A 12,500-nucleotide genomic window follows, 5' to 3' on the forward strand; every position below is an offset into this window, starting at 1 on the left:
GCCACAGACTGATCGACTCCATGCCACGCCGCATTGCTGCAGTAATACAGGCCAAAGGAGGCCCAACTAAATACTGAGTGCTGTACATGCTCATACTTTTCATGTTCATACTTTTCAGTTGGCCAACATTTCTATAAATCCTTTGTTTTTATTGCTCTTCAGTAATATTCTAATTTTCTGATATGATGAATTTGAGATTTTCATTTGTTGTCATTTGTAATCATCAAAATTAAACGAAATAAACATTTGAAATATATGAGTTTGTATGTAATGTATGAATACAATATACAAGTTTCACTTTTTAAATGGAATTACTGAAATCAATCTACTTTTTCATGATATTCTAATTTTATGACCAGCACCTGTATGTTGGAAATTTATAATAATATTAATTCAACTGAAAACTCCAATATTATGACTAAAATGCATAACTTCTACATTATATTTAAGTCAATTTATGTCAGAAATATATATTTTATAGTTTGCTGTTTGTTTACTAGTTATCTTTAACACAACTTTGGTACAAAAATAAAAGACAGCAACTGGATCCTATGTACTGCTAAGAAAGGGCAGCCCAGTTATTTTTTTGTTTGTGGAGCCACTGTTTCACATTCTGCAAGCTTGAAGCTTGCCTATTCAAGATATCTGTACACTTCACAAGCTCCATCGGCTGGGATGAAGACAATCACTTTGCTGTGGGATTACTCACAATTAATCCTAAAACTGAGCCACTGAGAAGATTTCCTTTTCCCTCGCCAGTCAGCTTGCTGAATCTGTTCTGATTCTTTTCTGCTGTGACCTTGACGGACTACAGCAGCATGTCAACATTAGGATGCAGACAATGGCTTTGACTGTTCAAACTGTCCACCACAGATGTATCTGTATCCGTCTACAATCGTTACTTAATAGAACTGCAGCAGCAGGTTGGAGCCACAGGGTCTCCACATGGCTGACAGTGGGTGCCATTTTTGGTGTGATTTTCCTAATGGGACAAGGTCCATTCCTGACTCGCTATATAATGGCGTGGCCCAACAGGGGGCAGCTTCAGAGAGACGTCCAGCAGCTTCCCTGAATGCCTGTGACTCATTTATATTGGCAGCACTGTCCGGATTATTCCAATTAGCTCCAGAAAAGGAAAAAACAAAGTCCCACGCTGAGGTTGTCACAGAAAGCCAGGGCAAAAACCAGGCACGCTGCTGCAATGAAGGTTAGCTGCTGCAAAAGCATTATTTTATCTCTCTTTGTCAAAAACAAAATTTAGAGAGCAAATTGTGCGATGGTAATGATGTTAATCTGAACGGTGAAGAAAGCTGTACAAAGAAAAAGTAATTAATAATGATTACATGGACCGGAACAGGAGAACATCAACCAGATTATCCAGAAGAAACAGACGCAGCCATTTATATGCCTTTCTCGTGATTTGTTATGAATACTTGAAGATTTTCCTAAAAGCTGATACTTGTTAACACAAAACCTGAATACATTTCAGCCTATTCCTGAGAGGAAGAAATTTGCAGCTCAAGAATTAAATTAGACACAGCAAATTAGCACTAACAGCAATCCTGCTTTAAACTATGACTCTGGGATCAAATTAGATTCATAAAAAAACAAAAGAAAATAACAGTCGTTGAGGGGATATTGTGATTTCTAAGAGAAGCCAATATCTAAATAAATGCTAACGAGCAGAATCCAATTCTGGGACTGATTGCCTTATAAGCAGGCAGCAACGAGCGGGGATCGTGGAGTGGAGTGAGGCAGGCAAACAGAGGAGATGCACGAAATAAACAGCCACTCATCTGTTCGTGGTAATTGTGTTTCCCCTACTACAAGGACTGGTGGACCTTTCAGTTGCTCTTCAGGCAATCGACCTGATAGAGGAAAGAAGGGATTTTGGGTTGTTAGGAAGAGATTAAACAGGATGCAGCGTCTGTGGTCTCTTCAAATGGCTGCTCACTTTGAGACCTCTCCACCCCAGGCTGCTTCTGATTTTCAACCAAGATGGCAAACTACACCAACCTGAACTCAAAGGTGGAGGAAAAGGGCTGGCTTAAGGTGCAAAAATCTGTGTGCATCAGCAAAATTAAGTCAGCTTGATGCAAAAATGTATGCAGAAAACATACGGTAAATCTTAGTCCGCATGATCCTACTAATAGTTCTGACAATACCCTCTCTCATCGGGTTTTCTTTAATGTGAGTGAGCTTCTAAAATAAGGTGACTGACTCTGTTCCAAAGGCTAGAAGCAGCATAGTCACCCCCAATGTGCTGGCACTATACATTCCAGTCCAATTATTTCTCCCAGCAGACAACCTGGCAGACTGCTACAACAGGCCAGGGTGGCACTGGTCATTCCTACAGGCTGTGGCGGACCTCAGTTTCTGATAAGCATGACAGTGAGTCAGAGAAATGGAACAAACTGATAAAGAAGGCTGCCTCTGTGCTGCTCTGGAGCAGATTGTGAAAGAAGGAAAGTTGCACAATCTTCTCAGCGAACTGGACAAAGATGCACATCCTGTATACCAGAACTGATTCAATAAGAGTGTGTCTTCAGTCACAGACTTCTTCAGCTTCACTGCAAAAACCTCACACGCCAATAAAAAATAACTTATACAAGAGAAAGCAGTTCTCTAAATTATGTTATTTTGGTTTTTAAATTTCCTTAAAGGGACAGATAGAAGTGAGGTTCTAGGGAGAGGTTTTGAGCAGTCAGTATCTCACTTGTTGTAGGTACTTCTCACTTGGACCAGTTAGTAAAACTAGTCCAAGCAGGAGCACAACTTAAAACAGTTCCAATCTGAAATGTTTTATAGAGTTATAAAATTACAATTACAATTATCTACTATATAGTTTATATTTTTTTTAGTCAGTTACTAACTAACAGTCCATGTGAAAAATTGTACAATGGAATATTTAAATAGTTATTTAAATATAATTTTATGGTTAATTGTAAGCACAAAGAAATGTGATGACAGCTAGCTGTAGCACTTCTGACAGGTAGATCAAAATTCTGCTGTAATGACTGTGAAATGCACAACTGGCAGTGATGTAAAGGTTTATAAAAAGGCGCTAACATAAACATCTGAATCCACTTTCAGCTAGGTCCTGCTTGGACTAACCTTTAGCTTCTGGATATCTGTCGATACAGATACTATTCCGATACTGTTCCAATATCATCATCATTACTGATTTTGTATGAGGCTGTAATAAACTCTTCTCTACAGGCAAGTATGATTTGTACAAATATATGCTTGCATATCCAAAAAGGAAACTTGAGGTTTGTTTAACGTCAGAAAAATAAGTCAGAAAAAAAAGTCAGAAAAAAAGGAAAAATCTGATGCCGAAAAAAAAAAGCAACTGTAAGCGGTTGGTCATCAAGTAAGATGAAGTCCAGCAACTTCCCTATACTGAGAATGGGAACACTAATTAAGAGCAGCTCGGTTGATTAAAAAATGGAATGTAGGTGTGGAGAGCTGACGAATCCAAGAAAACAAGAAAAAAAAAAGACTGAATAACTTTAAACACAATAACAACAAAAAAAACCTCAGAAACAAATACAAATCCCCACGTTCATGACAGTTTATAATCTTTCTAATGAACCCCACTTGTAAAGATCTGAATTATTCCTTTAAGCACAACCTGGAAGAAAAACTCATCAAAATGAAATTTTACAGTGCTTATAGCAAATATGATTTTACTCATTTTTGAACTGCAGCATTTTCATCATGTAGTTTACTCTGTTTGACATATTCTGCCAGGTACAACATGTTTCACATGAAACATTATTGTTCCAGGATTGAAAACCTACAACTTACATAAATTTATATGTAAATAATTGCATATTAAAAAAACTGACAGCAGTGTAAATGTTATAAAATAACATTTGCATGAACCTCTGTGAAGATTTTTCCAGATCAAAGCTGTTTTAGGATGGCAGGAATTCACTTTAATCATGACTAGCTGTTTGCTCAACTGTTTAGTCAGAACTAATCTTCATTTTTCCAGACAGAGGTCGTTTGCAAAGCTGTCTACAACATGTTAGATGATGACCTTTCATAATCCTTATAAGAACTCCACTTGATAAAGTTCAAAGTATCCCTTTAATGCTGGCAGTAGCATAGGGCGAAGTGTACTGTGCAGTTGTTTAGCTGCATCACACATAGTACTGTACACGCCTGACCTCACTTGAAGAATCAGACTCACCTGTTCTAATATAGTATTGATCCTGTCCACCTCGCAGTCGATCACATAGCGCTTCTCCTGCCTCCTGTCCATCTCCTCAATGATGCGCCTGAACTCTGCGGCATCTGTTGTGCTGCTGACAGAGCGAGCCGTCACCTGCCAGTTGTTTGCTACGGCTGCCTCCATGATGGCCTGAAGTATGGAGAAACCTAAAGAATGGGAGAAAATGACCCAGAGGATTAAAAAATATCAAAAGAGGTTGGCACACAATGATAGTTTGTCTATAAATCTAGAGGTCAAAGGGGCGTTTGGAAGTCTGCAAGTCCAAAATATTGTTTATTGTCTAGGCTTTTTGTGCCCACGGGTGTACAAATTCACATTTGCATATTAAAAAGGCAACATCATATTGAATTTAAAGGCTATTAAATATAGCTCTGCATTATTACAAGATCAGTTGCTGATGTTATTGAAGTTGACATCAATTAAATTATGGCATTTAGCTCAGCCACATGTTAACTTTGACGGCGCTGCGAAACACATTGCGGGCCCCGTCTCCTTGGAGGATTGCACATTTAAAGATAAAGACAATGAAAGATTCATCCAGGCCAGTGTTGGAAAAGAGATCATTATGCTACCAGAAGAATGGAGAACGAGCCCTTCTAATGATTAATTCACACGTGAAATATTTTCATTTAACGACGCCGCTCAGAAACACTGTGGTCAAATCACACACACCACAGAATGAATAATGCAGCCCTATTTCTGGAGGGATAAATTGCATGTAACACAAGCAGGAATAAAAAATGACTTAACTCATCCCCAGTGTTGAACAAGTGAGAATGAGCATGAAGGTCATTCATGAAAATCAAACACAGTGCTGGTAATTCATTAAACCAAGGACAAAGAAATTGCAAATTGAATGTCAAATCAGCTTCCTTTCTATACCTCCATTCATTTTTCATCGCCTGTCATGTGGGTAACTGATGCATATAGAGGAAAATAAAAAAAGAGGGCGACAACACTGAATTCTGGCAGATATATTCAGATTTCATGAGACAGTTAATATAGCCTGATGTGACTTGGTGTTACTCAGATAGCCTGTCACAGTCTGAGGGGCAGCAAGCAAAGTACACATTTACTGCTTTCATTACTGTGAATTTTTTTTTATTTTTACAAACGTATCTCCATTAATCCTCAGTTGGCTTAAAAACAGAATAGAAACCAAAGAAAGAACAAGTGCAACAAGGAAACAACTTTGTGTTTCTCTCTCTAAAGTTGGCATTTTCTGTTTTTTTAAAATTTATTTATTTTTTATTAATTCGTCCTGATTGGTTAAGAAGGCTTCTCCTTGGGAATGCACAATGTGGGTCTGCGTTTCCTCACGCAGCCACATCTCCACCGGATGACCTTTAGCCGTGCGGTTCGATGAGTACTGTGTGCAGAAACACACTGCATCGTCTGTCCGGAGAGGAAGACGCGCTCTGCCCGAAGACACCGGTTTAACAGACCTCGAGTTTTCAGGTCACATTACGCCACAGTTTGCCAAAAGTTTTATTAATGTAACTTGTAGTAAAACATGTTCTTATAAAAAATATGTTGAAGGGGTGTACAGCAGGCCTGGAGCTTCATACACGGTCTTATACTTTAATTGTAATGGAATGACAGCAATATCACCTCCCTAAAATTTCTTCCCTCAGTAAAAAGGAAGGTTAGGGTTAGGGTTAGGGTTAGAAAAAGGAAACCAACAACAACAATAAAATTATTTACTATTTAACTGTGTTTCAGGATGAAATACATTTTAGATTTGAATAATCAATTAACCTTGTGCAGATCAGATCATTTTATTTTGTATTGATTTGTAAAATGTTAAACCAGTATCTCACTGGGCTGCTGCTGTCAGCTTTAAATTGCAAAGGGGGTTTCCAAAATGTTAACAGGGACAAAGTTTCTCTTTAAAATTGTCTCAGAGACATGGCAAGGATCTAAAACTCCTCTCAAACCATTCTCATTTTCGAGTCAGAAAGTGTGAGAAATGTGAAACAAGTTTGGAAAGAATTGTCAAGATATGAAACCAAATTGCCACTGAATGGAGGCAAAAAGGAAAATAGATCGAAATCAAATTGAGACATAATTAGGACACAATGTGACTGAGTTGCAACCAAAAAATATTTGCTTGCCATTCACATGAAAGTCATAATTATTCTGAGTTACATAAATATGTATTCCGATTGCAGTTTCTAACAATAATACTGCAAGCACATTTTTCTAATATTGAGCAGCCATAATACTAAACAAGCAAAACATAAATCCTTGACTGACTGATTAAAAAATAAAGAACTAGACAGATGAAACTGAAAGATTATAATTACATGAGTACAGCCGCAAAGGTCTGTCAAATGCTGAATTTAAAAAAAAATACTCCTCAGCTGAAATCCAGAGTCAGAAAATGCAGATTGGAATAACATGGATGCATTATTCATCTGAGGCATGTGCTGAAAACCTCACCAACCATGAGCCAGCTGGATGGCATGGCAGTCTTCCCAGCAGTAAAAGCTTCTCACATTTAGAGGCGTCATGCAGATTAACTGGGTCAAAATGGTCTCTGGTGGTTTGGAAACGGCTAAGAAGGTTGGTAAAGGTAAAAATGCCAACGAGCCATTTAACATGTGATAATCACATCAGGTGTATGACATGAAATGGTTTGGCATGGTGGGAATCCGACACAGGTTGACAGGCACTGCTACGTGTCTCAAAGCCCTAAAAATAATGATAAATACTCACATAGGAATGCTCTGGGAATTTAGGCTTCTTTTATGTATCTATAGCCTTGACTGAGAACCTCCAGTTTATATTTTATGAGGTTTGAGGTGCGAACAATCAAAAATAATAATGAATGTCCCACATGTGGAAGAGTGGAACACTGTTCTGCCAGTCAGAATTGAACTGCACAGTTCTTTTATTTTGAAACTGCTGATTCGTGCAGCATTTGTCTCCTCCAGCAGTAGCAGAACTGTTCAGGAACAATTGGATTCATTTAAGATTCACAGCAGATTCCATGCCTGCCTAGTTTTACATTTGTATGGAAATGAAGAGATGGAATCTGGTGGCGGTAAATAGTCTGTCCAAAAAAAAAAAAAAAAGAAGAAAAAAAGACTTTTGTTCATGTTTGTGTTTTTTCTAAAGTCAGCAGAAAAGTTTGTGTTTCATGATTTATACTCCAAATTGAGAAAAAAAAAATCCCTAAATTTTAATTAAACTTGCAGAAACTTGTCATTGGAGGTCTTGTACACCTACAACTGGATTCCATCAATTTCAAAAGGGCTGCCACACCCAAATGATGTTTAAAAAAAAAAAAGAAAAAAAAAGAGCTATAATTCAGTCTCTTTTATAAATATTGACTTGAAATTTGGTGTGGTAGTAGCTGAGAGTGATTCTTAACACACCCTGAATGTGAAATCTCACAGGTTTGCATGAGATTGTACATAACTGCATTTTCAAGACAAAATGGCTACAACTTCGTCATCCCTCAACATAAGATGATCAGATCTGCATTACATGAGTATCTTCACAGAAATGTTATAGTATTCCTGTCCTTCTTCCTGTTAAATTGTTGAGATTTGATTTTTTTTAAACAATATGCATTTCTCAAAACTGAAGTTGCTCAAAGAGCTATCTACAACAGGTAAGATATTGATTGCTCATAAACTTTCCTTTGAACTTAACTCCAAATTATCCATCCCTTTAACATAATCTGACACCAGGAACAACAGATAAAAGTTCTTTTACCATCTACTACCCAGTTAAACACATATATTATCTTGTTAATTTTTGCTTCTCTGCAAAAACTTAAATCTGCCAGTCACCTTTCTTGGACAAGAATCGTTTCTGCCTCCCTCCAGTCCATAATTTCATCCTCCTAAATAGCACTGGAGATCCACATAAATGCTCCTGATGGTGATATTTATTTCCAACATGGAAAAAAAAAGGTTGTAAATCTAATGCACCTCCTTGCCAAGTAGAGCCCCACAGCTGTGATGCATCTGAAAATGTAACACAGTCCACTACATAAATTATGGAAGACAACAACATGGTTTCCTTATCACCTCCTATAAATTGCTGCGCTAAACATACAGCGTGCAGCTGCTTGTGCTGATCAAGCTTCTCAGTACTAATCACACCACAGAGAGAGAGGGGGAGAACTGAGTTACACGCTGCCAGTCATGTGTTAAGAACACACACAAACACATACATACACACTCTGCACTTTATTTAATATCAGCTGACTGTGGTCATCAGGCGTAATGGCTGTTGTTCTGGGGAAAACATTTCTTTGAAAAACCTTTCGCACAACCTCCCAGACAGAATGTCACTTTGACCTCCACATGTTGCTGCTGGTTTTTTTGGGGGGTTTATTTAAGTCTCTCAAAGTGAATGGATGTTTCTGCAAAGCCACCGTTGCCAGGTTACGGTGCAAAACAGAGGTTAACTTGGATGGCTGAGATTGTGTTAAATAAAAAAAAAAACTAAAATGCTACATTTTGCTGAAGCTGAAACACCATTGGGTTGCAGGTGCGGTTACATGTGATCACAAACAAAAAAATAGGTTTTCAAAATGTCTCCATGATCATTTGGAACAATTATTGTTGCAGGAAGTTCATCCCCAGCTATAAAGGCAACACTCGAATGGAAGAATCAGAGATAATATGAATGGAGTGAGCTGAGAGGGAGGGGGGGAGAGACTGTTGGTGCCAAAGGCGTAACTAAGAGGCAGAAGGACTTTGCTGGACATTCACAGCCAAATTTAGCTTTTGAATAAGCAATGGGGCTATTTTTATGCCTGAATGGGGCGTTAGGATCTCTCTTAATCTCAGAACGCCCTCTTGAAACAACTGTACAGTTTGTATAAACAGCTGAAATGGATAAAAACTCAATTATTCCTGCATTTTCTTGCTATCGAACCCAGATGGAGCCTAAAGACGCCCCGTGTGCTTGTTAATCAGAGCTGTTGCGAATGAGATGTTGCGGCAGCGTAGCGTACAGTGGCTGAGACGGGGCTGCGGTCCTCGTTGTCGTCTCTGAAACGGGTTCTTAACAGGATGAGTTTTGAAGCCTCACCCGTGGCGGCTCAGCAGTAATTGAATTGAGTTGCATCTAATCTCATTGCCCAGCTCCTTTGGTTCCCTGCCTCTCATTAGGGTTCGGTGTAGAGCACCAACGCAGGCCTCCCTCTCCCTCTCCCTCTCCCTCTCTCTCTCTCTCTCACACCCTCCCCTCATATCTTACAGCCAATCTGTTCGAACTTCAAAGAAATATGGCAAATTCCTCTAATTATGCACCTCGGCATTAGCTAAAACTATCAGCTTTCGAGATCCAGCTACGCTTGTTCTTGTTACCCTGTATCATTACACTCGCATTACAATGATCCTAGTGGCCAATTTGCCAATCTAATCAAATAAAAAAATGGAAGAAAATAAGCCGACATTAATTGCGAGGAGGTATACGGTAAAAAAAATAGGATCCCAACCAAGTGAGCCTGGAGCAGTTTATGAAGGATTAAAATTGAATGGGGTGTGTAAGAAGACAGTAGAGCCGACACTAAGTGCAGCAGCTCTTTGCTATAATGTGCCAATCCTCTGGTAAATATAAGAGTCTTTGCTGACTGACACACCCTGCTGAGCACCAAAACCACTAAGCTGAAAGCACAAAGATAACGTTTGCTAGTATTAAGGTTATCTCGATACATCAGTGGCAAGAGATGGAGAGTCAGCTTTGCAGATGTAACACTATTACCATTCTCCCATAAATGGTCTGTTACAAAGAGAAGAACAAAAATATGAACTCTACATGCACTGTGCACACCGTTTTCTTCGCTTGGCATCGATCCGTGTACAAATCTTTATTTGTGTTTATCTGTTTCCATCGAGGTTTTTTTTTTTTTCCCTGAAGATGCATTCAATATATTTCAAAGAAGTTATTTCATTTTTTTGCCATTTTACTGTAGCAATGGAAAGAAAATATCTCAAAACATGGTCGACTTTGAGCAAAGTTTTCACTGAGTTTGGTTAATTTAACAGGGTCAACCAGAGTAAAAACTTCAGATCAGTTTGATTTGTGTTTGTCTATAAAGCATTAAACAAGGGACGGTGGTTAAAGAAATCACTCTGGTCTGTTTGGTTTGGTGCATCATATGTGTATCCGTCTTTTTTTTATTGGAATTTATTTATTTTTGATCGTACTTTTTAAAACTTTTCCTCTCTTTTTTTGTTGCTAGCTTTAAAAACAAACAACAACAAAAAACCATTTCGAAGTTAATGCTAGTATCTCACTGGATAGAAACTATTTGGAGATACAATTACAAAAAATAGACAAATTTTTACTTGGAATCACACTGAACTGGTACTTACGGCATGTTTGGGTACCTACGTTCCTGTGAATGATGTGCAATTTTTTTTCAATTCTGTCACAAAGTGTCTTGTTACTGTTTGCAAGTTGTTGCCAACAGTTCAGTGAGATATTTAGGAGAAATAGGCACCAAACCTACTTTTTTAGGGTGAAAAAAACATTCTGCTTCAGTGTAAAATAAAATCTTGATGTTGTTATTATGTGAAATGTTGGACTGATGCTCGTCTGTTTGTAGTTTCAGTGACACAGAGATCACATTTCTGTAAATTCAAAAAAATGTAAAACATTTTACAGCTTCCGGACAAATGCTTTAGCAGTGACACAGGGTTGGGTTTTGTGGCTTTGATGTGTTCAGATTTTTATTCTTTTCTTGTTTCTATGGTATACTAAAGACAATTTTACAAAACCATAGCTTTCGAAGTCAGCAAATATGTCAAATTCATGCAAAGTGTCAATATTTACACCAGGGGTGTCAAACTCCAGGCCTCGAGGGCCACTGTGCTGGAGGTTTTTGGTTTCTCTGCCCAACACACCTGATTCAAATGGCTTAATTACCTCCTCACCAAATCATCAAGTTCTCCAGGAGCACGGCAACAAGTCATCCATTTAAACCAGGTGTTTTAAAGCAAGAACAGGTCTAAAATATGCAGGAGAGCGGCTTCCGAGGATCGGAGTTTGACACCCCTGATTTACACTAATGACCTTTCTTCTTGGTCATAAATTCAGTTTGCTCTGATATGCTGGATGTCAGCTTATAGAAGTAATCCTGACCAATGGTGGCCCATTCTTGTTTTATTTTAGTTGTTTGTAATTGATCACAGTTTGCTGGATTCTGCTCATCCACCCATTTTTTTGAGAACTGAATGCAGATTCCCAACCGAGTCCTAAGTATCAACGTTCCGATCTTTGAACCACTTTGTTATGATGCTTGCTGTGCAACGTGGTGCCCCCGTCATGTTTGAAAATCCACAGATCCTCTCCAGATTGTATTGGAAGAGGTTGCTCTTGGAGGCCGTTTAGACACCACTCTCTGTGTTATATATTACAGAGTTTAAACATGAATGTGAAAAAAAGTTTGCTTTTAGAAAAACAAGAAAAATGTTTTGTTCCCCTTGTTCTTTTATCCTGCTTCACATGTAAGTAACAATAAATATGGTCTATGTGGTTATCCATTTATTTTACATGAATCAATATATTATTAATGTATCTTATACCTACATTTGTTTATAGAGTATATTCTCTGGACCTTGGCTTGAAAGCATTTCCTTGAGGTGGACCTTGTTGAATTTTAATTGAGGACCCCTTCTTTCGACCTTCATAGCAACAAACACATAAACCCTAGAGCGAACGCCCCAAAGAAGTGGTTTCCAAAGCCTTGATGTGGTATTTACAGTAGGCGTACAACCAAAACACTTTCCCTCCAAGGTGTTGTCCTAATCAGCTAGACAGAGTCTGTTAAATCAAACAGAAGCAGCAGGCTGTCTGTTTCTTTGGAAATGTTTACAGGAGGGAGGAGAGTAGCTCTTTTCCATAAAAAAAAAAAAAAATCCACCCACAGACTCATGAGAGCTCTTCAATCTTTCCCTGTCAGTTTCTGTTCTCTGCTTCACTCCAACATGTGACGTACTGGTGCACACAAAGTTATAGACATTAACACGAAGGCAGAGCGGTGCATGTGTGGCTCTGAAGAGACTAACGAAGCTCTGTGGAAACATGTCTTGGCTGGAGCGCAAAGAAAAATTAAAGGCCTAGCATTCCTTGAAGGAATGCACATCACCCACCGCCTCTTATAATCATTTTGAGAAATGCTGGCAATACCTTGAAAACAGCATCATACAAGAACACAAGATGTCAACTTTAGAGTACATGTTGTAAATAACTCTGCTACTACCACGTCAAATTTTAGCTCCATGTATGTAAA

At 38.5% G+C, this 12,500-nt stretch overlaps 1 protein-coding gene across 5 annotated transcripts in view; it reads right to left on the bottom strand.

Annotated features, from left to right (window-relative positions):
- Positions 1-12,500, bottom strand: part of gria3b (glutamate receptor, ionotropic, AMPA 3b) — a 108,203-nt gene that overhangs the window by 47,891 nt on the left and 47,812 nt on the right. For all 5 annotated transcript variants that reach the window (XR_003039575.2, XM_017426639.3, XM_017426640.3 and 2 more), the window contains exon 4: positions 4,199-4,386. Coding sequence is in view for 4 of the 5 variants with exons in the window: in XM_017426639.3 (XP_017282128.1) it covers positions 4,199-4,386 (188 nt within the window). In the remaining variant the exon portion in view is untranslated. The remainder of the gene's footprint in view (positions 1-4,198; positions 4,387-12,500) is intronic.

The sequence above is a fragment of the Kryptolebias marmoratus genome, linkage group LG9 (genome assembly GCF_001649575.2).
Source record: "Kryptolebias marmoratus isolate JLee-2015 linkage group LG9, ASM164957v2, whole genome shotgun sequence".
Taxonomy (NCBI): Eukaryota; Metazoa; Chordata; class Actinopteri; order Cyprinodontiformes; family Rivulidae; genus Kryptolebias; species Kryptolebias marmoratus.